The sequence below is a fragment of the Chlamydotis macqueenii genome, chromosome 3 (genome assembly GCF_036417535.1).
Source record: "Chlamydotis macqueenii isolate bChlMac1 chromosome 3, bChlMac1.mat, whole genome shotgun sequence".
Taxonomy (NCBI): domain Eukaryota; kingdom Metazoa; phylum Chordata; class Aves; order Otidiformes; family Otididae; genus Chlamydotis; species Chlamydotis macqueenii.
The window spans coordinates 71,896,638-71,923,858 of NC_141558.1; the positions used below are offsets into that span (position 1 = coordinate 71,896,638).

A 27,221-nucleotide genomic window follows, 5' to 3' on the forward strand; every position below is an offset into this window, starting at 1 on the left:
AGCCACAAGCAAGGTCAAAACAGCCAGCAGATTTATTTAACGCCCGTCTTCAACCAGGCACCCGGAACGGTCGCAGGGACAGAGAGCAGCCAAGGCTCCACACCGGAGCGGCCCGGAAAGCCGGCAGATACTCACAGCACAGGACCAGACCCTGCGCTGCCTTTGGGGCGTCCCTGGCAAGAGGCGAGGTACGCCCTGCGGAGCGGGAAAGCAGATTCCACCCTAGGCGATTTTCGGCGGAACACACAGCCCACCTTTCCGGAACACCTTGCGGAGCTGCTCGGGCGAGCCGAGGGGCACCAACCCCTCCCCGCAGGACGGCACTGCCGAGCGAGGTCCCCCCGTCCCGGGGCACGGGCAGGGCCCCCGCCGTCCCCCGGCGCCGACGGGCGGCAGCAGCGCGGCCGGACCCAGCCGTTGCACAAGGCCTGGATGGCGCGCGACCAGCTTTGGGCAACGGGCTGGCCCCGCACCGCTCGGTCCCTCGCTAGGGCGGCGGGGGGCCCCGCTGACCGGCCCCTGGACCCCCGAGGCCGGACCCGGCGGGCGCAGCCCCTCTGCTCACCGCCCGCGGCGACGGCTCCGGGGCGGTTGCGGCCTGCCCCGGCCATAGCACAGCGACGGCAGCGGCTGCCTGCTGCCCGGGTCCAGCCCCGCGGGGCTCGGGAGGCCGCTGGCACCCCGCCGCCATTGCTCGCCAGACCCCGCACACGTCCCCCCAACGGGGACCGGCGCCCCGGCAGAGCGACCTCCCGGGCCAAGCGGCCGCGCCCCTCCCCTCTCCGCACCGGCCACAGAAGCCCTCCCCGCGGCAGCCCCGCCACTGCCCGCCTCCCTTCCTGCATCGCACCACCGCACCGCACCGCACCGCGCCGCGCCATCGCTCCGCAGCCCTGGGTGCTCCGCAGCCCTGGGTACCCCGCAGGCCGTACCCCGCAGCCCCTTCCCCTCTGCCGCCGTGACGGCTCCCTGTACTCCGGCCTGGCACCCGGACCAGACTGGCACAGCCTGACCGCCGCCGAGCCAGGCTTCGCCCTGTCGCCGCCACCGCCGCGCCGCTCACCTGGCCACCCCAGCCCCGCCGCCACCGTCCCGCTCCGCTCCACGCCCGCCAGCCGGGCCCGCGCGCTTGTTTACTGCCCCGGCCGAGACCCGGCCTCACGCCCCGCCCCCGCAGCCCTCCTATTGGCTCCTCTGCTGGCCCCGCCTCCGCACCTCGGCAGAACGGCCGCCGAGGAGCTTGCCGAGCCCGTGTGCCCCGTGCCCCTGCCAATGGCAGGAGGGCTCGGGCTGGCGCGCCGGCCAATGACGGGGCGGGGCGGGGGCCGGCGCGGCGCGCGCGGCGGCTGCAGGGGGACGTGAGGCCCGTGAGGTCCGTGCGGCGGCGGTCGTTGGGCGGTGGGGGGGGGGGGCGGGGGGCGGCGAGGTGAAGCGTGAGGTGCGTGTGCGGCGGGCGGGCGGGCGGGCGGCGCTCGGGGGCCCGCCGGCGTGGCGGGAGGGAGCCTGGCAGCCCTGCCGCCTCCCTGGCAGCCGCGGGGCCGGTGGCTGGTGGAGTGGGGGCCGGTGTGGAGATGTCAGTCAGCGGTTGGCGGTGTCTCGCCGCCGTCCCGGCTGGCGGGGCGGCCCCGGGCCGGGCGGGGGAGGTTGGTCCCTCGGCGGGAAAGGACGTGGGCACAGGCAGCGCTCGTACCGCCCGGAGGGGTGGGGGTGTTGGGGGGGGTGTCACTACTCAGCCCCCCGGGGGTGTTAATGCAGACGGAGAGATGCACAGGAGCCCTACGCCGAGCAGGCTCCAGGCAAATGGGAACCAACTCCATTTTGTGGCGCTCCGTGTCCTAGACACCTCCGTACGTGGTGCCAGTGTGATTTTTCAAAGCGTTGGCTTGAAACCGCCGTTGGTACTGCACACACAGGTGCTGGAAATTGCATGCTCGTGTACATATTGGAAATAAAACCAGCGCGTTGCTTCCCGCAGGTTGGTTGCAGCGATGCGGTGTCTCACAGATGCTGCAAGGCGCTCACGGTAACAGCTTGCTCTGGGCTGTTCTGGATGTTCTGGTAAGCGCCTGTCTCTGTCAGCAACTTCCCCGTCTGAAAAATAACAATGCATTCTTTATGGTGCATTTGCCACATGGCTGCATTAGTGCAGAAGTATATTTGGATGGGGTTTGGAGATTAAATAGATCATTTCTTCTTAAAACAAACAGGATTCATAATTGTCCTCTAGTTGTAGCCTGACTGAGAGGAGTGACCAACAAACAGCTCCGAGCTTTAATTTCAGCATTGTCAGTTGCTTGCTTTGGCCATCCTTTCCAGCTAACTAGTAGGTTGAATTGAGCACTTAAATCCACACTGAAGTACCTGTATCAAAGTTAGTAGAAGTTGTGGGTGCTGTGGATTTGTGAAGAAGGAAACTCGATAAATGGTCTGCTGTAAGTGTATATATAGGGGTTTAACTCTGCACAGCCCGTTGGTGACTATTACCTCCAACCTGATGGTGCCAAACTTCCCCCGTCTGTAGAGGGGGATAATTATATCCCTTATCTTCAGCTGCTCATACCAAAGGTTATTTGGCTGGTATTTATGAACATACAAAATATTGTTCAAATATCACGGTTTGTTTGGTTGTTTGTTTGGTTTTTTTTAAATAAAAAAAATATGCTTCCTACCTAAGCCCCACTGAGCTTCCCAGGTAAGCCATGAAGAGGTTTCTGTTAGGCACTGAACAGACAGCTACAAATAAATTTAGCAAAACTTATCACCTAGATATTATCCAGATTGAAAGCAAGACTCAGTCAATACTAGAAAGGCTAGATTTGAACTTGAAAGGCTAAAAAAAAAAATTCCATGGGGAAGATGCATTATTGACTTAATTGCAACACACAGGCTGTGCATAGACACAATATATCTGAAATGGAAAGGCCAAACATGACACTTTCATGTTTGAGAATCGGATGGAGACTGGATGTGTAAGATGATGCAAAAACATGGCTGCAGTAAGATACCAGCCTTGAAAAGTTTTGTCGAAAAAAAAATGCCTAGTTTTCTTAATTTCAATACTGACACTTCCAGAAATGCATACAAATTAACTATTCTATTTGTGGTTAATTCCATACTTTAAAGGAAAGATCATCTTTACCTTCATCTGGAAAGAGATATGTTTCAGGTGTCTTTTCAAGGACGTTCTTTTATCTACTCCTCTACTAAATTTGGATGTCAGTTCTAAGTTTCTACATAACATCACTTTTCTTGCATCAGCTCGGCATTAATTGTGAAATATGTCTTACTCAGTGTGCTGAGCACGGAGAACTGCATGGGTTTCTGCATGAGCATGCTGTCATAGTTTGAGATGTAGGCAGAACAAGCAGTGGATAAAGCTCTCCCCATCTTTCAAAGACAGGCCTGGCTGGTTCCCTGTATTCCCACATGGTAAGCCATTGGGTATTTCTGTTGCCGCTGCTCAATTTGCATCACACCTTCTGTTGCCAGGCTTTCTGTAGCCTTAAAAGACCCCTTGAACTTGAGTGCAAGACTAGCTCTTTCTATACTTAGACTGAGGAAGAGAGAAGTGTCTGTTTTCCCACCCGATTTTGGAATGCAAAGAGGTAGGATTGAAAGCTGGACTGAAGCTGTTGGGAGCAGATACTTTATGTCCTTTCTTGTTACTTTTTAGTTCTTAAGCTGGGCAGGGGCAGGACACCCAGGACTGGCAATCTAGAATCCGAAGGCTGGCTTTGGTGGGGACGGTTGCCTAACTGTGTCCACAATCCTAAGTAAAAAGTCAAACATGATGTATGTAAAGCACTGGGAGAATTGCTCCATGGCAGAAGCCATGTGAGATCTCCCTGTAAAATGGAGAGAAACAGTAAAGGAGGAAAAAAATATTTGGTATTGGTTGAGTGCTACCGGTTATGAGATTTATAGCTCTGGAAAAAAAGGAGGGGCAGAGTGCTGTACTTCAAAAAGAGACCAGGGAGTCATTCTTTTCTTCAGAAAGATTATCAGTGGTTTATGTAACAGGCTCATGATTAGCAGTTCCCATCGGCTTTTGGAGGTCCCAGTTCAGGTTCCCTCTCTGTGGAGACTTAGAGCACTCCACCCTCACATTGGGACCCTACTCATTATGCATGCTTTTGCCTTCTCCTCTCTCCAGCCTTATTCGTATTCTTATTGTTATTATTTGTTATGCTCTGCACAATGGAAAAGCTCAGCAAGAGGAAATGAGAATGGAGCACTCCTCCAGCCCTTCCAAATCCCAGAAAAATATACAGTCTGGCCTTGTGCAAACTGTGCTTTGTTCAGAGGCAGGAGATATGGATGTGAATCCTGTGGGGATCAGCCCAGGCCACCCCATTCTGGTTTTATGCCCTCCACCAAAGGACTGTAGGTAAAATGCTTCATCCATGCTTTGAGTCAACTGTCAGAGTTTGTGTAGGAGCTGATCTACTAAGTGTGCTGTGCAAACACTTGCCAGATAAAGCTCTTCCAAGCGGGTTAGAGAGCAGAAACCTAGGAAACTTCTCTGGAAAAACCTGAACATTGGCATCCATTGATGTCTTAGTGCCTCTAGTATGATGTGACAGCAGAGTGAGGTTGTTGCAGGTTAAAAGTTTGCTCTTCACTGTCTACCTCTTGTGTAATTTCTGTACTATACGCCTGCATTCTTTTGTAGATCTGTGCAATGCAGATCTGAATTTACAGAGCAAACCAGAGCAGTCCTGTGAAAAAGTGAGTTCTCAGATTTTGAGGAGTTTCTTCATTATTAATAAGAACGAAAAGTGAACATTATTAAGAAATCAGCCACAGGACTTCTTTGGTATTACAGCTGTCATTTGCTTCTCACATCTTGTTCACTAGTGTTATATTTAGTCAAATTTCAACTTCTTGCTGCCTTATCCAGAAATGTGAGCATTTCTAGCAAAAATCTTACATCTATGAGGATTATCTAAATCAATCTTTTATTAAATTTTACTAAAAGTATGATAAATTTGATTGTAATAATATAAATTACAATACAGCTATAAATACTATAATGAGATATATATCCTCATTATATATATATATAAAACATACAAATATAATGGAAATTTTAATAAGTTTTAATTATAACTAATAATGAGTCACACTGCCTCAGAGCCTTCTCTCTACTGATGGTAAAATGGTTTGTTGAAGATTATTTAATTCCCCAAATATCCTGTTTTTGCAAGTCAGAGAGAGGTCAGTACCTTACCCAAGGTCAGTGGGAAAGCTTGATGTAGCAGCTGTAAGTCCTGACTCCGTAGCAGATGCTTTAGCCATGCCATCATATCTTCACCTCATATTGCCTGTAGATACTTATATAATGAAAGGCTTAATGATGCAATTTCATGAGGTGCATAAACAGGTCTGCTGGGGTAGGAGCAGCAAGAAGGACACCGGCAAGAGCAGGTCCAGAGCTCTTTGACTGTGACTTCCAGCAGGGTCGCTGTCAGCCTTTGGGTGGGGTTGCTTTCCTCCTGTTTGCTGTTTTCTGAGAGGAGTCTGTTCGCTCACCACCTAGCAGCTCACCACTTACTAGGTGCCAGGGAACACCCAAGAAAAGCTCTGGCAGTTCTGATGCTGACTGCTTTGAAGAACGCAGTGAAAGCGTTCTTCTTTAAAGCCTCATACAAAGTGGGCCGAGTTCCCAGAGAGGAACACAGAGAGGAAGTAGCCAGAGTGGCTAAACTTCTGCAAACAAAATGAGTTGGAGAGCCGGAGCCTGGAAGGATCTTTGGGCCCTGCAGTAAGAAGGGCTTCATTGCAACAGGAAATTAGTAGGCAGACAACTAACCTGCAGAAAAAAAAGAATTAGTGGAGTCTCAATTAAGCAGTCATGTCATTAGAGTGACAAGTATCCAGGCCATTCAGAGAACACTCAGAAATCCTCTTGCACAGGACAGGCTCAAGCTGTTTCTCCAGCCACAATAAAATATACGTCACCATCCTTCTCCTGCGTTCAACACAGCTAACCACAAAGCAGAAGCTGTTCTGGAAATGTTTCCCTCAGTCCTCCTTCTCCAAGGAACCGCTGAAGCTCAGATAAGCTCCCTCTTGAGGGCCTTTGCCTTGCATTCACTCATCTTCTTTAGAGGTTAACTTCTTCAGGGCAGAAGCAATGTCTTATCTGACTATGTAGTTTTATGGTGTGCCATTAACATATTATAATAATATAGGGATGATGAACTGGAACAGCTCAAGGAGAAGTCACTGGACAGATGGCTTGGTTTTAGTAGTTAACTTGCAGGTATTTCAAAACTTTGGCAGGTTTCAGTGATGCTGTTTGTACCATATGTTATTTACATGGCTTTATAGCCAAGAATGAGAGCAACAGCCTTGTAAAGAAATGAGATCTCTCTGACTCAGTCAGTGGTAGATGCATGTCCAGTATCATCATAGGATCCAAATGATGAGCTATTTTTGTGACAGTCAGGACTGTTCCGATTCCTGAACTATGTATTTTCATCCCAAAGCACTCAAGCATTCTTTGCACTTGTCCTTCCTTTCCCTCTCCCCTCACTGCAAAGGGACAGAGACAAGGCTTTATTTCAGTTAGTCAGTGAGCACTTTATTTTTAAGATGATTTAGTGCTGTCAGAAGGAGTCAGTCTGGCAGTTGTCAAGATGAATGTTTTCTGTCCAAGAGGAAGACACAGTGAGGGAGCAGGATGGGTATTTCATTATTTCCCCTCCCATTTTCCTTCCAGGGTGCTCAGCAAACAGCCTTGCTCTGCACAGCTGGATAGGGCAGGGAGCACCACCAATGCTGCTGGAGGGCCCTGAGTGTCCTGGCTTGGAGGAGGTGGGTAGGGGGGCCATCTCGTTTTGTGAAGGGAAGAGGACTGCTGAAGGGCTGTCTTGTCCCCTAGTTGAAAAAAAGGAGGAAGAAGACACAAAAACCTTCACTTTGCCCTCTAGGTTTTGCCTTGCTGGGAAAGCTACCTTGACAGGTGACTCTTTGTGCCCCTGCAAACACTGCTCGCCCATTCCATGTCATCTAGAGATGGGCCACTTTGGGGAAGGAAAGGTGAAGGCTGTAAAACCATGAAGATGATCTATTATCTTTTGTAGGTCTGCAGGAAAGAGACCAACGCAGGCCTGAGAGGCCAGCATTGGTAGCAAAGCCTAAGACTCAAGCATTTCTTGTTTCCTGCTATTATCTGTCCAGAACAGACTGCAGTGGCTCTTGACAGGGGATTTGTGGCTCGTGCTATGTCGTTCCAGGACACTGACTATACAGTACTGAACTCTTAGTAGGAGGGAGGCGCAGGCCCACCAATGCTAGAGTTACCTTTAATAATGACTTGGGGAAAAAGTAGCTAGTCTACTCTTCAGACATTTTAGAAGGTACCCGCCTGGATCTCTCTTCTCAGGGATGTGAGGCAGATCACAGCCTCATTATCTTTCACCAGGGTTTGCCCCTGCCCTCCACACACACATGCTCAGCAGGTTGAATAAGATGATTGTCTCTCCAACTAAGGGCAAAGGAGTATTGCAAATATGTTCTCATAAACTGGAAATTTACATATAGCTACATGGATTTTTTTCCTCTCTTTAGGTAACAAAAGAAAACATAACTAGGTGTTTCTCTAGATGAGGTGGTAACATGTCACAACAAGCCTAAGCTACAAACATGTTCATCACTGACAGAGGGAAAAAGTCGTGCAGAACACCACGCACACGCCACCACGCCACATCAGCTGTGGCTCATGCCACCCACCGCTCCCTACAAACTTTGCCACGTGGGTGCCAAGTGGGTACTGGGTGCTTTGGAAAGTTGGAGACAAGCCGATGGGGGTGGAGTACCTTGAAAGAAGGACAGTGCCAGGTGGAGAGGCTGCAGATAGAAGCACTAAGGGGAAGAAACTGATACCAGTCCTTGTCTTTGGATAGCATGTGGGACGGTGTAGGGCAAGGACAGGCACCTTGCCCCTGCCACCTGAGCAATTAATGAAGAAAAACATTCACAATATCACTTGCATGTTCAAATTCTGTTGCACCACAGTGCTTTTTACAGGTATCCAGCAAAGCAGTTTTGGATAAGATGAAGAGTGCAGCAGTCTGTTTAGCAGCTGCGTGCCTCAAGAATACGGTATTTCTGTTTATCCCCAAATCTGTGAGAATTGGTTAAACATTATTCAGGCTGTAACTCTTCTTTATCTCTTGGCTAGACAGATCAGTTGTTTCTGCTCATTGTAAATTGCATTTGCTTTCTTAGTTTGGTGAGTGCTTTGCCCTCTCCTCTTGTCACCTGATTGATTACATGTACCTCAATCGATCCTGCACAGCCGTAGTGGAAAGGCTCAGTTCTTTGTAGCTTCCAGCCAGGATTCACTTTACAGATGGTAACCAGTGAAGCCATTCACCCCCTGGGTAAACATGGCAAATTAATTTTGAAGCTAGGCAAACAGAAACCAATCCTTTGCCTGCATTTAGCCGCTCTAAAGAGCCTTTATGAAAGACAGAAGGGTTATCTGGAACAGTTTGCACACCGTTGTTCTAAATGGGAAGGTGGCTGGAGCCAGAAAATACGAGAGAAACAGGGGTATTTCTGAACACTTTACTGGAACTAAAAATTAACACTAATCTTCATAGGTTGCTCTGCTGGCTAAAGCGTGCTGCCAAACTCAGCCATTGCCCCCAGCTTTTGGCACGGCATTGCCGTGTGTCACATAACTGGAGAGTCACTTTGCCCCTGCCTGGAATCATCCTCAAGACAGCGTGTTTTCTTTCACTGCCCTGAGAGCCAGTCCTTGTTCTGGTTTTGTGGCATTTTGTCTCACTGTTCCAAAACACAGCAAAGTGTAAAGCTGCAGGGTTTTTCCAAGTGCCTGTGTGGCAAACGGACAAACTCGTAAGTTCCATCTGCTTGTCTGAAGGGGATTCGCAGACAATCCCAACAATTTACTTCTAGCAGTCAACCTAGGAGGAAAACAGAATCATTACTACCTTTAGATGCTGACTAACCTATTTTCTGCTTTGCTGTGGCTATCAATATAATTCCTGAGGTCAGTTGAGGAGGACTGCATAATCTGACCTCTAGTATCTCCATCTGTGTCTGCATACCTGCAGAGAGAGATCAATTGGTGGCAAGACATCCCAACAGACACGTATCTGAGTGCAGCTAAGAGGGAGATGCCAGAAGTTAATACAAGCCTCTGGAAGGAATGACTAATCAAGACATGGTCCAGGCGTCCAGGTGAAGCCCTTAATTTGACCCTGAGCAAATTATTCAAGTCCTATCTGTAAAATAGGGCTAATGGCATTCTTCTGCTCTGTCATGCTCTTGAAGCCTGACTCCTAAAGAAGTGCTTGCAAAGCCTCAGTGGAAGCACAGCAGAGTAATTTTGACATGCTCTGTAGCTGTGCACAAGGAAAAGAGCTTGCCTTCAGGCACAGCGGTGCCAAAGAACCAGCAGTGCAGGTTCACTCTCCCATCAACTCCGAGACGCTTCCAAGAAGATTTCTAGCCTGGAGGAACCCAGGGTGGGAGCACAAAAATGTCCTTTTCCTACAGCAATCCCACTATGTACAGCATCTAAGGATGAAGCCTAGACAGCGACTACCTCCTGTGCCATCCACTCCACAGACTTCAACAACCGTTGCTTCTGTTTAACTGGTGGCCTGCTTTCAAAGCATAGGAAACAGGGTTCCTCTTCTGGGAGATGGATGTTCTCACTGTTTTTCTCTGCAGCACCACGCCTATTTCGTAACAGCATTAAAAAGCACATGCACACATAAATAGTAGCAAAGAAAGTGACCTAACCCTTTGCATGCCAAGTGCCTTTGCTATTGCTTTATGTCCCCCACTAGCCCTCATTTCCCTATTCTGTTTAAGTCCTTAAAGCTATAGCTGCACTGCCATAGCAAGCCTGGTTAGAGAAGCCGGCATCCCCACTCCTCTTCTGTAAGCCTAACCCACACCCCAGGTATGTTTTTGTTTTTTCCAGCCTTGTATCCTTCCCTAGGCTGACCAGCCACAGCTCACAGCCTCTATAGCCAAACACACTTGCTGGATTTCTATTTCCCGATAGTTTTCTGCACAACCCAGAGTTTGAATTGGCAGCATGATGAGTTGTCTGAAGCCATTGTGTTTACCATTTCAGTTCATAGCTTGCCCACCCCAATCACATAAGGATAGAAATCAGATTTTTTTTTTCCTATTAAAGAAGAAAGTCAAACAGTTTTCATGCCTCTTGAAACCTACACATAACACTCTGGAAGACTAACTATTAGCACAATATTTGGAGAACAAAAATAGTTCAAATTTTAACTTCCTGTAATATCTCAAAGACGATATTTGGTAGGGGCTTACAGAGAGGGCATATCTTTTCTAGCATGATGAAGGGGTAAGAAGTTCCTGTTGGAATAATTCCATTAATGCTACTGGCATTTTATTACTACCATCTATCTGTTGGTACATCAAAGCTGTGGATAGGTAGCTTTAAAATACAATCCTGAATACCTACCTTCAGCTCCAGAGATCTTGCTTGCCTCACACCAGTTTTGAAGGAAGACTCAGGTTCTTTCCTAAATAGATGCAGCTCTACCAACTTAGGGAGAATTGTAATTGCTACAGTAGCTTTGTAAAGATTGAAGATGGCATGGTGTAAGTTAAAAAGTTCGATCAGTTTTCCACACTTGCTCTCACACTTTTTACATTGTTCCTAGTCTGCTTAAATGCAAGTTAGATGTGGAGTTACTCACATTTTATACAGCAAGGTCTCCCTGAAATAATAAAAACCAATGATACAGGAGAAAACAGGCCTAATGCTTTTCCTGCTCTGCCCCCTTCTGATTCTTCAGGCCCTGCAAGGTCATTTGGGAGTGCTAGGCTTCACACCATTTATTTCTGCACAGACATAATCCTAAATTGACCTTGGGAGCCGTCCCTTAGTTCAGGCTGCAGTTCCCAGTTTTGCAAAACTTCCATTCCAACTACTTGGCCCTGTACCTGTCTCAGGTTTCTATATCAAGGAGCTTAGCTAGTTCTACTTCAGTGTCTCTATTTATTTATATCTTTTTAATACTCAGCCATAAATAGTGCTGAGCACTGGCACCTCCCAAACTGTGCACTTGGACATCTGTCAAATGTGTCACCCACAGGAGAAGATAATAATTCATATTCACTTAACTCCTTGAGTGCTCAGGGCAAATATCTTGAATTTAGAGTGGGCAAAGATGGGTAATAGCAAACCTGCAGCAAAGGAAAGATGTAAAAGAAATGATAGTGACTTGTGTGATCATGTTTGATGGCCTGATCTGATGTGGGTAGATCTTTCTTATGGAACCAAGCTTAAACCAAGCATTTACTCTCTCACTCTTGCTGTTTCCCATTTGTAGAACAGGAGCAGCTTACATCACTTTACCTTACTGGTGGCAGGGAAAGCAAGGATAAAGTCAATGAGGGATGCAACAATGTGTTAGGGGACATATGAATAGTGTAAGTTCTGGCCAAGATACCACATTTGTGCAGGCTGCTTTCTTATAAAACAACTGAGTTCAAGAAAACTAGAAAAGTCCCTGGTCCTCCTGAGGGCACAGACAACATAATCTAGCTAGACTTTAGATTCCATAGTGCCAAGAATTGGAATGATGGCAGCATGCTCTTTTTTTTTTTTTTCCCTAGCTAAGCAAGACGTGCTGGGACAGGAGACGGCAAGTGAGAGGAGGAATGACGAAGCAATAAGCGCAAGTATTCCTTTGCTCAGAAGATCTAATTTAGTGATGTCTGGAGGAACCCCTGACTTATGCTTGAGGGTTGTAGGACTGAAACTAGGGCTGAATGCTTTTTTAAAAAAAAAAAAAAAAAAAAACAAACCAAAAACACACAAACAGGGAGTGACCCGAACAAAATTGAGCGTGCAATGCAACAGCAGCATCTCACCCAAAGCTACAGTGCTGAACGTGGTATCACATTGAAACTAGAAGGTTTTAAATGGATTGTGGTAGTGTGAGCTCACTCTCACTCAAAGCCTCTCCCTTGCTGTGCCAAAACTGCAGCTGTGCTGGCATGGGGGTGCCTGCTTTCTCCCTGCCATGAGGGAGACTCCAGGACCTTCAGCCTCACGTAAAACTACAGGCACACAGCAGAGTACCTTAAAATGGTTGGTACATCTCCATAGAGACTTACTGCCCTCCCGTGGCTGCCAAGGAGCATCTCTAATGTAGAACAGGGAGACCAGGGACTGAGGGAAATAATAAAGAAAAATAACTATATATTCAATTTAAACCGAAACACAATTTGAGTTACAAGGAAGTGGAAGGTAAACACACTGTGTGATTAACTGTCAGTACCTAGGAAGGCAAGAACAAAGCAGAGAAATTTACTGGTTTGGAAGGAGCAGGGAGACCTCCAAATACTTTGTTTTGCAAGGACAGTGAGCCTTGAGCTATTCCTTCACCAGAATTCTGTCAGCAATTGCCATTTACTCAAAGAGAGATGGTCCATCTAACTTCATGTGATTGCCCCATAGAGGACACTTCACTAGCAACTGGAGCAAAGAAGGTATAGGAGAGCAGACCCCTGGCTCCTTTTCCTGGCTGTGGTAGACAGGTGCTGTGACCTTGCTGTACCTACTAACCCCCATTGGTCCAGCTTCAGCAGTGTTTATAAAGCTCTTGCTGAGACACCTCACATTGCAAATGTGTCCTTTTCTCTCTGTGAACCAGATGGTGATGTTTTAGCACAGACTGACTCCTTTCTGAGGGAGTTCCCTTAAGAGCCTGAAGTTAGGTTTTATGAGTGAGACCTTGAGTATGTTATGAGAGCTGCTGTGGAAGCACTGCATGGTTCTGGAAGCAATGTCCTGTTTCTTGTACTTTCTTCATGACTGTGCTGCTTCTTGTGCACTCTTTGTGGGCAGAACACACCTCCAGTCTTCAATGCACAGTAGACACTTTAAACAAAACAACCTGAAGCAATTGGAATGAAAAGCATCAAAGAAGTGGCAAGAGGAAACACAGCAATAAGCACAAGCAGCAACTGTGTGGTCAGAGGGTGACAACGCGAAACTGGTTGAAGTGCACATGCTTCTAAAAAAGGTACTAAATGCTGCAAGGAGGCCATGTATCTCCCACCAATGAAAAGCTTGGATTTGCATTAGGCAGGCTTACCACTACATTTTTGTTCATGGGCTTAACGTCAGTCTTACGTGTTAGAGATTCCTGTATGCCCAAGCCACATTTGAGACCAGATGCAATGAGACACTCATTTTAGACCAGAGAGGAGGAGTAGGTGTGACAGAGATCACGTAGGAAAATGCCAACATATGGCACCTCCTATAGGACTTCAGACTGTTGAGTAACACCTGCATCAAGGCAGGTGTCATGCCAGCCTACCTGACAGCTGTGCTTTTTCAGGGAGAATTAGGATTTCTTCAGTGAGAGAGACTGCAGTTCAGCAGAGCATGCAGCAAGTTGAAGACAGTGAATGAACATAGTAGACAGACAAATGCTTTGCTCACTCAACTTGCCAGGTCTCTGAGTCAGTATCTCATGCAGTAGCCAACGAGGGAATAGAGTAAATCCTGCCCTCTCCCTTTACACATCTTAGGCCATGCTGTATAATGTTAACATCACAAACAAAACTTCATTTTATGCACAGGTGAAAGTGTCCCATGAGATGAGAAATCACTATCATTTTAAAACTTGTGTGTATACACAAACATACACAGTGAACATATATATTTGTAGTAAATATATATGAATTTTTACACAATTAAAACCACTGCAGTATATACATTATATACTCCTGTCACTCACCAGGACACTACATTTTGTTGCACTGACAGAATCTGTTGCTCGGTTACCTTATATATTACAAATTTTTTAAGTTATGCAGAATTGCTCAGGGGAAGGCCAATCTTTGGCAAGCACAAATCTGCAGAAAACCACCAGCTCCAGTAGTGATCCTTCAATATTTGAAGGTACCTCCCCAGTTCCCTTCAAATATCAACTCTGCTTTCATAGAAATAAGTTATTTCTAACAATATGCTAAAACCCTGTTAAGCTAAGCAGGATTTTTCTTCGAGTACGTATAAATATTTTACATCTCTACACCATGCAATGCAACAAGTAAAATCAAGTGATTTGCAAGTGATTGTATTCTGATTTGGCCCTGTAACTGTTTTAGTTAAAAAAAAAACAACAAACCAAAACACCACAAACAACCAAAATGACAAACAAAAAGAAAATCAACTCTCACATGAACCTTAAAAATCATCAGAATTCTAGTGATTTACATTTCCAAACAAAATACCTTTTAGTAATAATTAACTGTCTCCAGCTGTTAAGTCCAAACATTGCAAACGTAAGAAATGACAACACAAAACTAAACAAAGAGCAAAAGTTATACTTGTCCAAACTTAAACACACACAGGCAACTAGTAAAAACCCTTATGCACTTTTTAAAAATTTGTTTGAATCACCTGTGTGATGTTCTTGTTAAATATCAAAGTAGATTAGGTTGAACAAGTCTATTGAAAAAAGGACTACCTTGAAAATGTGTAGTTCAAAGCCTTATCTAAAAAGTATTTTCAGAGATGAAATTCTACATCTTTCAATGACATTGCATTAATCAATCACAAAACCTTGCATAATGTTACATTATGAAACACTGACATTGATCAGCTGTCCAAGAAAACAGAGTAGAACTAAATTTACTTCAAAAGATGGAGAAAACAGTAAGGTTCAGTCAGACCTGTATTTTTTACTGGCAACAATCACTGTGGGTTTTTTTTTTTTTAGATGAACTCACTTGAGGGTGTGTAAATATTCCTAGTATTAATGATGCCTTATGTAGAGTAATGTAACAGAACATAAAAGTTTGCACCCCCATATTTTGATACAAACTGACAGGGTATTTCCAAAAGAGTCCCTTGACATTAAATAGCTATTTTAAATTTTGTAATTAAAAAAAAAAAAGTATATATAATCTTTAAACAGTACCAAAAACTAGGTAAACCAAGTCACAATCAGTGTAAGAGGACCTCATCAGAAAAGGAAGGTAAATCCTCCTTTGGAGTGGTTACAACAATGCACAGAAATGAGACTAGAAATACACACAAGAAGTTACAAGTCAACTGATTTACTGGAGTTGTGCAGTAATTTCCACCTTAAGGTTATTTGAGGACTGTAGTATGGACCCAGAAAAAAAAGAGACTTCCAAAAAGATAAAACGTTGGGAGGAGACAGGAAAAAGGATCTGTCTTCCCACGCTGAGGATCTGATGCACTGGAACGTGCAGCTCTGCCTTCAGCTGTTAGCTGCAGTAGTGGATGCGCTCAGAACCAGAAGCCTGATGTTCAAACATCCCACCACGGACATTCTGTCTAGATTAGTCATGGCTCACTATGTCTCACTAAGGTCAGAATAAATAGGCATTTGAGGCAATTTCAACAGAAGTCGTGTGCGCAGAGGCCAGCTTATGAAGTTCAGCCTCACTTCTCTAATGCTCACAACCAGGTGTAACACACTGCTCTGTTCTGTGCATGCTGACTGCTATGCTTTTCTAATTAGAAGTACAACTTGCTTGCACCGTAGGTTTGCACAACACTTGAAAAGTGTGAAATGTTAGCGATTCTAGAATACAGTTAAACTTGACTGCAATTTCAGGCGTTAGCTTCTGGAAGCACAGATCAAACTCTTCACCTCTCCAGTGTCCCATGCTACATACAGATTTCCGTGCTCACAACAGCCAGTGTGCACATCAAATAACATAGAAGTAATGCTCTGACATCAGCAAGGAGCCAGACGTTTCACTGGAGTCCAAGATTCCTGTGAAAAAAAATCTCAGTTCAACATGTAACTATTAGATTTCTAGTACACATCATGTCACAGAGTTAGTGTTTTCCCTACAAATACATGGCACTAAGTGTAAAACTTTGAGACTTATTCCAAACAGTGTACCATACTTCACAGCAAAGCTTTAAAAAGAATCCTCTGACTCCCACTTCTTCTAAATGTACAGCTGGTGGGAGGCCAGGGTGTCCATGAATGGTCGCACAATATTGTCCGTCGAGAAGTAGAAGATCAAGCCAAAAGTGATGGAGATGGGAAGAGCAGGCAGTGCTTTCTTAAAAACAGCCAGTAATAAAAGAGTTAAGCATAAACCCTGCCAGAGAGAAGAGCATAAAAAACACAAGGAGATATAGTAAGAAGCCCAGAAACATATCTGTCATCAACAACCTAATATACAAACAATAAACTACGCTGTACAGCAACTGAAGCTTGCCTGAGCTGCCAGTGGCACGAGGTACGTTTCTCACACCTTCATCTTTCACAAGCTGGCCAGGTATTTTTTCCAGCAATCTTAAGCACAGCTCTCTGCTGAGAAAGTGCTATAAACAGCTCGTGCTGACATACAGCTGACCCTGAGAGGTGAATTTATTTACAGATTATTTTACATTTTGTTCTACACCATTATGTACATAGTACTGATCCCACAGATAAAAGCACTTAAATCCTGGTGAACTGCACAGATAAGGAGTTTCACTGCAGCATGTACTTCTAACACCTTCCTGGTTTTCAAGGTCTCTTGGGGTAAAAAACAAACCAAAAAAAACCAAACCAAAATATCCACTGCTGTTCTTTTGACTGGACTGCATACTATGATAGGTGAATTCTGGTTTTATAGGCATAGCAGGCCAAGATCTGGTTTTTTTGAGCATGTGTGAAAACTTCTGTACATTTTGGGTAGACAGTATGGCTGAATGTATGGGTTACTTTTCTCATCTAAGCCCCCCTTTTTTTTTTTCCTCCACCATGACAAAACTTCAGAAACACTCAGCTCCAAAAATTTTAATAGCACCGTAAAAGAAATGCAACAGGGCATTTGGCCTCATGGACAGACAAGAGAAAGCATTTCCCCCAGCAAAGGGATCCTGTGCTGGACCCCAGGATATGCAGCTAGGTGATCCTACAGGTTTCTCTGACCTGTGAGGTAAGAAAGCTACACTCAACACACTTTAAGCTAGCTCAGTTCTAGTGCTCACACTTTTTGATCCATGATCTTCACAAGAGAAAGTCACTATCTTTCACTATCCTTGGGATCTAAGTGGGGAAATGGAGACCCAAGAAGGACAGGATAATTCATTTCCTTCTGCCTTCTAAAACTCCTGCTGTTGCCGTTCTGGTTTCTTTCCATGAGGATGCTGGTGTAAACGGCAAGTTCCTAGTAATTATTTTCCACTTAGGTGAAATGACCAACAGTGTGTGGTCATTAGACCTGGCAGGACCAAGTCCTTTAGCAGTTACAATATGATTGTCATCTGCTTTTCCTGATAGTTTCCATGGATTTTTAAGTTTCTTTCCTTCCTGTTTTTTCCAGCATGAACACAAGAACAAGACAGGTCTTTGTCCTCTTATTTAGCTATTCTCCATAGCAAAAGAATGTAACAGTTTTTAAAAGCTTGCTCACTTACTATAAGAATGGCTACAAAGCAGGCCAACGTTGTATTCCAGTCTCCACTAGCTGTTGCAGCTGCTTTCCCAACAAGCACACTGTAAAATATGAAGTCTCCAAGGCCCAGCTTCACACCCCCTGAGAGAAGTAGAAAAAGAAAACGAGTGTTACTTCTGCTTCTCCTGTTCAGCTTCCTCCTAAACAAATTCTTGTCCTCTGGGGAGCAGCTGAAGGTTCCTGCTTAAATTGTCTGTTTAGCCAAAACACATCACTGGAACCACAATCCCAGAACAGATATTGCAGCAGCAAGCAGCAATACAGAGTCAGACTCAAGATCTTTGTTGCTCAAGTCACAACTCTTCAAATTTTAACTGTAATTAGGCCAAACTGGGTAACAGTATTAACCACAATGAGGACAAATATCAGGCTCTGACAGACTACACTGAAAACAAGGTATGAAGCTTCCCTTACTTTCCTCCTCCTCAAGCTCCTCAAACGAGGTGATGGGGCGGGTTGGAACAGGACTCCTCGTCTCTGACATCTGAGACTCCGCGTGTGAAGGGCTCCTGTGGTTCTCTCTCCCATCTTCAGCTTAGTTCCACAAAAACAAGCCAAGAAGAGCAGACAAAAAAAAAAAAAAAAGAAGAAAACAACCCGTAAGAGGCAGCTACATTTATAACTTGTTTTAATGCATGAAATCCACGCTTCTGTGAAGCTTTTCTGGAATGGGTAAACCCTTTGTTTCTTGGAGGTGTGATCATCAGGACCAGTTCAAGCAGAGACATTTAGTGGCTTTGAGGAAAACATGTGTGTTATTATTTCAAACAGTTGGAAGGGTACAGGTTCACAGCTTCTTTGGCAGCTACCCAAGACTGCAATGGTTTTAACAAGTGAGTATGTATGCAGAACTAAGCATTGCTCTGCACAGGCTAGAACAACAAGTAAAACCAAGTAAACTTAATATGCACTCCCACGTGGTTATACCTTCAGGGTGGAGGTGCTCAGGTATTCCTTCATTGGTAGTACAACAAAAATGCATGACTAAGAGGACTGCCATTTATGAGAAAAATTCTGCCCTGAATCACATTGACATTGGAGCTGCATGTTCACTTGTAGTAAGTGGACACATTTCATTGTTCACAGACTAATTTTTTTTTTTTTTTTTTGTCCTGTTAAACACATCTAACAGAGCTCTTGGTAGTGCTTTTGGAAGCAGCCAGTCTGTGATACAGTGCTTTATCTGACAATGCCTATTTTTCAGAAGCACTCATACAGACTTTCCAGTCCACGTCAGTCTGACGGGATGCTGCTGCTGCAGATGCAAGCAGACTGATCTAGGACACACAGAGCTTCCACAGTGGCATTCTGTATGCCTCAGCATGTAGTTTGCTCCTGCTCTGTGCCTAGTTTCAAAGCCGGATTGTGTTCCTGCGGTTTATTAGTATGTCAGCTGCTTTATCTTGAAATAAGCAGCATGTTCAGTTATTGAGCCTTAGCATCATAGGATGCTTTGGGTTGAAAGGGACCTTAAAGACCATCCAGTTCCAACGCCCATGCCCTGGGCAGGGACACCTTCTGCTAGACCAGGTCAAAGACCCATCCAACCTGGCCTTGAACACTTCCAGGGAGGGGGCATCCACAATTACTTTGGGCAACCTCATCCAATCCCTCACCACCTTCTGTGTGTCTAAAGTGTATACACAAGGAGCAAGTGTATTGAGTGAGCATCACCTAAGCATACATTCATTGCTTTAACAGAAAAAAGGTAACTGTTATCTCTGAAGTGCAACAGGACCAAGTGGGAAATCCTCCCAACACCACAAGTCAGATTTTATTCAATCACCTTCAAAATTGCAGTTTAACTTGCCTTTCAAGAAGATAAAAGCAAAGACACAAAAATTACCACAGGACCAAATGTAAACTTGGAACATATCAACTACTGCTGGGTTATTGCCCAAACATAAGCCTTTACCCAAGGTTAAAAGTAAAGACGTTCGTTTTCTTTGGCAGAGTAAGCCATATTGCACTTACAGTTTGTTAAAAGCAGTCTGTTCCTTGGCAGTGGCCTGAATGCAACACACTTAAGTTCACCAGCTCATCAGCTTTTTTATGAGCCTATGTTGTAATTTACCATCTCCAGCTAGTAAAAAATATAAACCCCCACTAGCCCGCTTTTAGCTTTGACTTCAGTACATCTGAAGATGTGTGCTGGACAACTCTTCTGTTTGTTTTTTTTTGGTTGGCTGGTTTGTTTTTTTAAAATAAAGACAGCCTAAACACTAGAGCTTCCTACATTGTCTAGTCATTTTTGCTGCCAGTCCTAACATCAAGTTTCAGAACATCACTGAGTTCTGCAACTAATGTAACTCTGAAAAAATAATGCATCTCTCAGGACTCAGGAGCTTACATCTACTTGCAGTCTCAAACATACAGATTATTTCCACAGGACAGTGCTCTGTACAGAAGAGCAACATGTAAACAAACCTTCATCCTGCATCTGCTGACTCGGTCCTCTTGCTGCTGTGTCTGGTTTTGCCATTCCAACTGTCCATATCATAGCAGCTAGAAGAAAGACAGGAAGTAATCAGCTGCATAAAACATCAGACACTATAGCTCAGATGAGCTAAGTATTTATCTGTCCCTAAAAATACAAGCCGTTGCCCCTGTAAATGCTTTGAAAACACTCATTCTTAGTTGGTTTCCCTAGGCACTTCGAAGGCAAGGTGGGAGAAAACTGGGGCAGTGCAGCCATTCAGTTTGTAAGAAAGTCCCAAAGCACAAATACCTATGGGTCAGTATAGTCTTCGCTACTGTAGGCTAAAGAAAGCAGAACTAGGGTCCTCAGCTCCTTTGTTTTCTTCCTGGTTTCTGGCTCTTCTTTTCAAAGAGAACAGCTGCCCAGGAGATGATGGTAGTAGAAAAAGACCACCGGAGTTTAACTTACATAGCTTACTTCTCATGTTCTGCTAAAGGGAAAGCACACAAGCGAGGGATATACAGGAGGTGTCAGAGTGACAGCTTTCTCTGCCTGTTTGCTTTGGTTCTTTCCTGTCAAAATATTGGCTATTTCTGTTTTGGTTTCAAGAACAAGTGAAGGATGTTTGGATGTTAGAATCTTGAGATGGATCCCTAACTTAAAAAGGAATACAAACCATTCTGAAATCAGTGGAATGGAACTCAAATCAGCTGTTTATTTAAGTGTGTATCGGTCTTCCTGTTTTTCTAGAAGCTAAACTAAACAAAATAAGCCAAGACAAACACAGTGCCTGTTTTTCCAATACAAGCTCAGCCAAGGTGATGTTTTTGCATCTAGAGGGAGCCACAGAATGTGGTCTTGCGATGGAGACACTGATGTTCTGCACAAGAACTTTTTGTTCAGTATTTATTATTTGTTGAATTGCATTCTCGTTCAAAGAAACTCTTGTTTGTTAACTAAAACATGTAAGAGACTTCATCTATATTGTATATAGGTCAGTATAACAGAATTGCCAGTAAAAGGGAGCTCAGCTGAAGCCAACAGAAGCTCTGCTTGGAACATATAAAAGCATTTATGTAACACTAAATGCTTGGGAAAAAAAAAAAAAAAAAAAAAAAAAGATCAATCAGGTTGTAGGCATCCTCAGCTTAGCACTTAACATTTGGAAATACCCATTCATCTTACAAGCAATGTAATGAAAAAGTCACTGAGGTCCATGGAGCAGATGGGACCTGGACTCAAGAGTGTCAAATTGCTTGCCTTCCAACTATCTTAATCTAAAGCACTTGTATATACCTTTGTGGATGAGGACATCAAGCACCATCATAGTTAAACAGCCCAAGAAAGCCAGGGAAGAGATGACTGATTTTGTTTGCAGAGCAATATGTGAATAGAGCCCTTTACAAAGCGAGCAGCCACACAATGAAAGATAAAGCAAAAGCAAATATATTCTAAGCATTGCCATCTGTACAGTGCACAGAGCAAGAGGAGGCTACAGGAATAATGGCACCTCATCACATGTTTAAAGTGTGTCTATAAAGTGTATACACAAGTGTATCGAGTGAGCATCACCTAATCACAGAACTTTGCAAACACTACTGTCCACCTAACACAGGTTTTTGTATGCAGAACAAAGGGGCATGTTTTGCACTGTATTCACAAAAGGATAAATCTACTTGTGAACATTTCAGCTCCACAAGGCAAATGTGGGCTCCCTTTGGCTAATTAGTTAGCACCACTGTAATGGATAAACAAGGCCCTCTACAAATGGTCTGTTCCAGAACATAAATGGCACCAATCTTAAGGCAAGAAAGTAACTAAAACAGTGCTCTTTGGTTTGACACAGAAATAGATTGCAAGTTTAATCTGGGTAAAAACATTCTAATCTTACTCACAGGAATATATTAATGCAGGAAAAATGGGCTCATTTCTCTCCTGTGCAGTTTCTACCAACATTCGCAGTGGCCCCTTGGGACAGAGAACAGCCATCAGATCTACAAAGAGAAAAGGGCCAGACAATCTCATCTCAAACTGTTATGCATATTTTACATTTTTTATCTTCAAAAAGCTATTCTCCCCCTCAAAATTACATCTATCAATATTAAGCGGATGATTTCCTGAATGGCAGTTTCTGACACTTTGCATAACTCTAGCTGTTCTAGTCCCTGAAGATGTCGTTCACTTAAAATACCATCCCCATGGCTTAATGTAATAATAAGAGTTTTCATTGCACTAATCCTACAAAAAGCCTCTTGAGAATACCACATTATTTCTTTGAAAGTAGATGACAGCATTGCATCAAGGTGTTAACTTTAATTAGAGGAGGACTGGGGTACTTTGTTCGCATTCCATAGCCCTTCACTCCATACACTGTGTTTCACATGAATGAAGGCCTTTGGTCCAGTTCCTCTTTGCCTACTCTGTCTCCTCTGTCAGAGCTCCTCACCGATCTGAAAGTTACCCCCCAGCAGCCTCTTGTTCTGCAGGTTCTCTTGAAACTTTTAACTCATACCAAAATTATCTCTTGATAATCATAAATGGCAAGAATATCAGGTTGCTACTGATAAAAATCCAACCACCCCTACCATGCAGTTAGATGTGGTTCACTACTTCCCTAACCTGGTAGGAAAGACATGGTAGGAATACAGTACCTACATGAATAAGTTAGCAAGAGACAAGCCAGGGAGTCAACTTAAAAAACACCATAAGAGTGTTTTTTGAATGACATGCACAGTCCTGAGATTGCCTCAGAGTAACTTCTCCATGAGCCACATTTCAAGAGTCAGAACCCACTTACCATAGATGGAGATTGCACCTAGAATCACCCATGCTGACCACTCAGGTAGATATTTAATGAAAACCAGTGCCATCAGAGCACTGATCATAATGAGATATGCTTGCTGGAGCTGCAAAGGACCTTTCCAGTGTATGCATATCATTCCAACGGCTCCAAAATTCCAGATGATTAAGAACAGAGTGGGGTAATCCATGGCCACATTGTACGTCTTCAATACTTCACTGGAATACAAGAAAATTTAGCTGAGCAATAAAAGCAACTGACACACAAAGCGCCCTACTAGCTGTAGTTAAACAAGACTCCCACCATACCAGGAAGAAGCAGGATAGAAGCAGCTCTCATCATGAAGGGGGAAACCTGCCTTGCAGCCAATTGCTGCTCTTCGTTTTCTCCTCCGTTGCAGGAGATGGATGTGCTGTGTGCACGGACAAGCACTGCAGACCACCCTAGTCCCGAGGATCAACAGTGATTCCAAGGGTTTGAGAAGGCAGGACTTCAAGTCTTAACTGAACCTACGCCTGCAACTACATGACTGCCTGCAACAAAGAAGTCATGGAATAGTCATCCCACCAGATGCAGGATGCTCACAGTTAAAGATAAAAAGTTTTAACAGGTATAACCAGCAAGTTAAAAGCTTGGTTCTACCTGAGCTGGGAGCTAAGGGAATGAGCTTGAAACAATGTAGCCTGAGAAAAAGGCAAGACAAGTCAGAGAACCAACTCAGCACATAAAGTTCCTTTCCACTTGTTTCTCAATGTATAATTCAGGGCCTCTGTACCACAAGGTTCAGCCTGTTCAGTTCACGCTCATGGTATCACTTCTCAGTGATTTTTGTACAGTAGGCACAGTAAAATCAGGCATTGCCTATTAAAGCTCTCGTTTTCCTTTTTTTTTTTTTTTTTTTTAAAGAAAGCTACCTCATTCTAGTGATTTTTAAACATCCATTTGGAGAAAAGGAAGCATTCCTGTTGTTGTTCAAGTTGGGGATTTTCTGCAAAGAGGTGAAGGAGCCCTGGACTGCCAGGGCACCTGCACCATTCCCACTTACCCGAGATATATGTAGGTAAAGAGGAAGAGCAGCATCAAAGAGGACAGGATCAGCCATCCATGGATGAACTATTAAGGACAAGAGACAGTGTCTGAAGGGGCTGTTCCCCCTTATGCAGGTCACAGTGCTGCACACACTATCAACAGAGCTTCTGATTGTCCAATCGTTTCCTTCACTCCTCGATTTTCCAAAGACCCTGTCTTCCCCACTGCCAGTGAAGGGGGAGGGACAACCAGTTGCTCCCAGTTCTCCCAAATTCTTACATTTTATATTCTGTCCCTTGGTGGTTTTTTTTGTTGCTTTGGTTGCGGTTTTTTAGTTTCTTTCCTATCCATTTCCATGGGTATCCATACTGGCTTCTAGCTTAGACAGGCAAGTGTATTCTCTCTGCTTGGTGGGGAGGAGGAGAGGTTTGCCCAAGGCTGTACAATAAATCCATGCTGGGGCCAAGCTGAAAAAGCAACAATGGCCTGTGCTCAGGTGCTGAACTGGTACCACATTAACAACTCCCTGGGCACCACAAACCTGAATGTGCCTTTCCCTCAGGCTCAGGCCTTGCCCCCTTCCACCAGAGCCTCCACAGGCAGGAATAATAGCAGTTCCCACAATGCTTGTCTGAAACTTCTTAAGAGAAGGCATTCACAGTAAATGGTACAACTTAGTCTCTAAGTACAAACTGCAAAACCTTTTAATCAGATGGAGAAGACTCAGACCTGACTAACACAAAGTAGCAGGCCTTGTTTTCTACCATTAGTGACAAAACAACAAGAAAGCATATTTGGGGGCACAGCTCTACGACCACTGACAAAGGCAGTGGTACAAAAGTGACAAAGGTATGATACCATTCTTGCTATGACTAAGGTGTGGACTAGCCAGTGCAGTGCCTGTATTTCTCACCGAGACGCAAGTCCTATTTGAACTCAAGTTCACTTCATATAGGTGGAAAAGGCTCTGGCATGAACGCTTTACCTTGTAGCAGCGATATTTATAGAGCAGAACTAGGAACACTGTCATTACAACAATGACACTGATCATTATGATGGTGTTCAACACAGAGTTCAAGAGACGCTGGCCCACAGACGGGGTGTCCTCACTGAAAGGGGTGTAGATCCTGCAGTATAAAGCAAAAGACATGTAAAGTACATATATTGTCTTCTAACTGCCCCAAGATAAAACCAGACCCCTGTGTGTGGGAAAGAAAGGGAGGTATGACTGCCAAGGACAGCAAATATGAGATGTAGCCTCTGAAGGGGCTGGGCTCCAGTTAATTATCAACTAAAGATTAGTGATATCTATCAAAAGCACATTCCTACGGGGAAGCTGTGGCTGGCAGAGCTCTAAACAAAAAGAACTAGAGTATAAATGACTAAGTTTAGTAACTTTTCTCCAGGCCACAATTTTTTTTTTCCTCTCCATGAAAAAAGATACACAAGGATACATCCCAGGTGCTGTCCTGAAAGGAGGGGACCCTTTCTTTCCACACGTGGTAGGAGAGTCTTGAATTCTTTTACCCCTTCTCATTACCCTGCACCCCACCCCTATTTTGTTTCCTTTGGTTCAGTGCAAGGGACCACAGTCCACATTTTTCCACCCGCCATGTGAAGCTAAAGCACCCAGAATGCTCTGAGGCAGAGTCAGCAAGAGCTGGATGGAATTATGTATCCACACCATGAGTCTTTAGGAACCAGAAATGTCATCAGGAAATGAGACACTCATCCAAATGAACATGCTATTCCCTGACTGCTGCCAGCTAGCGGGTGAACAGACTGGAAGTTCAGCCTGGGCCTTTTATGCTGCAGTATCAAGCAACTTCATTATTATGCTGCTCACAGGCTTCACTTAAGATGTCCTAATGACAGTGCTAACGAATCAGTATAATGCAAGTATGGAAAAACTTACACAGATGAACGTGGCGTTCTTTAGTAAGATCTTTGTATGTTTACAGAGCAACGTTTAGCTGGTAAAGGTTCTCTCAACCTGCCAAGGAAGCACTCTGTGTACTCAGACACATGTGCGTGGAACGTATGTGTAAAGCTAGGGATCCCATGTACTCAGAGGCTGTTTTGAAGACCTCACTTACAGCTGCCCGTTTTTCTCCGTATAGAAGCGCACTGATTTTATGGTGGCGACGACAACAATCATACAAAGGGTGACAGGCACAAAGAGCATGATTACATGCTTTGCTCCATATTTCAGAGTCAGTTCCTCCTCTTCATTTTCCAAGGCGCTTTCTCTCACTGGAACACGCGAGTCAGGCACATCCCCATCAGCAATATTGTTAGGGCTACGGCTGCTACCTGTTCGCCTCTTCTGAAAAGAAATATTAGCAAACCTATAAGACACTGCTTTTCTTTGTGTTCAAAACTTTATTCCATCACATTTCATGAGGCTGCTGTAGGCTACCACAGCATACCAACTTGTAATAGAAAGGTACCAAGTGAACAATAAAATTAAAAATTTCATTACCAACAAGCTGCAATTGAGTTTTTAAACCAAAACCATATCTAAGGGCCTCTTCAAGTGCAAATATATACACAGACACATGCACATGAAGGGCAAGATGCCCAGCACTGAGATAGAAGAAATGTCATCTGAGGTGGGATAAGCTTGACAAGTTCCTCCCCACAATGCTGTGCTTGCTTTACCCTGCTGCTTTGCTGGCAGCAGCACTAGATTCTGTTCTAACATTTGCTGCATTTGACTAGAGCAGACAAAGGGTTTCTGGCAAAACAAGAAGGCTAAAAAGGATATCCTGCAAGAGTCATATGTGCATCAGGTCCTGATTAAAAGCCTGTATCTTTACCAAAAGGAAGGAAAAGGGAGGAGTATATACAGAGATAAAAAAAGGGGGGGAAAGTCACAGTGGAGGAAATGGGAACAGGCACTGCTGCTGCTGGCTGAGAGTGACACCAGAGAAACAACACTGGCCAAAGTCAATCCCAGAAGCCAGTCTGCAGGAAGGGATTGAGGGGTAGCAGGACTACATCTGCCATCACAGCCCATTTCTTCACACTCCACGAAGGACGCACACCTACCCTATGTGCCTGCAGTTCCCCTGCTTCTGAGGCTTGCAGGCCATCCTGGTAGGAGGGTACTGGAGGGCTCTCCGCAGACATCAGGGACGTTCTCTCATTGCAAGGCTCCTCCTCGCTGTCCGAGTTGTTCATGAATGTGATCATTTTTGCTTTCCTAGGGAGCACTCAGGAGGGGCACAGCCAAATGCTACTCAAGGCTGAGGGAACAAGCAGAGCAGAAGGAAAGAGAAACAGTGAACACCGCAGTGCAAACACCTGGAAGTCTGAAGAGGAGACAACTTCAGCAGGGAGGCTACAGCATGCTATGTAACTTCATCTCCTTCTAACAACTGATTTAGCCTGCTGTCACCCCAGGCATGACAATCCGTTCAGTTAAAGTCACTATGACTTTTGCAGTCAGGGAGAACAGCAAAATGCAGCACTGAAGCAATTTAATACTTTTTC

At 44.7% G+C, this 27,221-nt stretch overlaps 2 protein-coding genes and 1 long non-coding RNA gene across 4 annotated transcripts in view; 1 reads left to right on the forward strand and 2 right to left on the reverse strand.

Annotated features, from left to right (window-relative positions):
• The window catches only part of COQ8A (coenzyme Q8A), a 49,577-nt gene extending 48,457 nt beyond the window's left edge, over positions 1–1,120 (reverse strand). The window contains exon 1 of the mRNA XM_086745042.1: positions 1,064–1,120. The gene's annotated coding sequence lies outside the window, so the exon portion shown is untranslated. The remainder of the gene's footprint in view (positions 1–1,063) is intronic.
• LOC147601304 (uncharacterized) lies at positions 1–23,726 on the forward strand. Of its 2 annotated transcripts, none has more exons than XR_015258172.1 (4): positions 1–188; positions 1,976–2,058; positions 11,647–11,708; positions 23,098–23,726. It is a non-coding gene; the product is annotated as an uncharacterized LOC147601304 (long non-coding RNA). The 2 variants fall into 2 exon arrangements; XR_015258171.1 differs by lacking the exon at positions 1–188 and adding an exon at positions 1,266–1,372.
• The window catches only part of PSEN2 (presenilin 2), a 17,336-nt gene continuing 5,204 nt past the window's right edge, over positions 15,090–27,221 (reverse strand). The window contains exons 2-11 of the mRNA XM_086745043.1: positions 26,778–26,974; positions 25,823–26,052; positions 24,712–24,853; positions 23,743–23,810; positions 22,695–22,915; positions 21,793–21,891; positions 19,906–19,983; positions 17,893–18,012; positions 17,441–17,559; positions 15,090–16,131 (exon numbers count right to left, since the gene is read on the reverse strand). Of these exons, the coding sequence (XP_086601169.1) occupies positions 15,976–16,131; positions 17,441–17,559; positions 17,893–18,012; positions 19,906–19,983; positions 21,793–21,891; positions 22,695–22,915; positions 23,743–23,810; positions 24,712–24,853; positions 25,823–26,052; positions 26,778–26,921 (1,377 nt within the window). The 5' untranslated portion in view covers positions 26,922–26,974 and the 3' untranslated portion in view covers positions 15,090–15,975. The remainder of the gene's footprint in view (positions 16,132–17,440; positions 17,560–17,892; positions 18,013–19,905; positions 19,984–21,792; positions 21,892–22,694; positions 22,916–23,742; positions 23,811–24,711; positions 24,854–25,822; positions 26,053–26,777; positions 26,975–27,221) is intronic.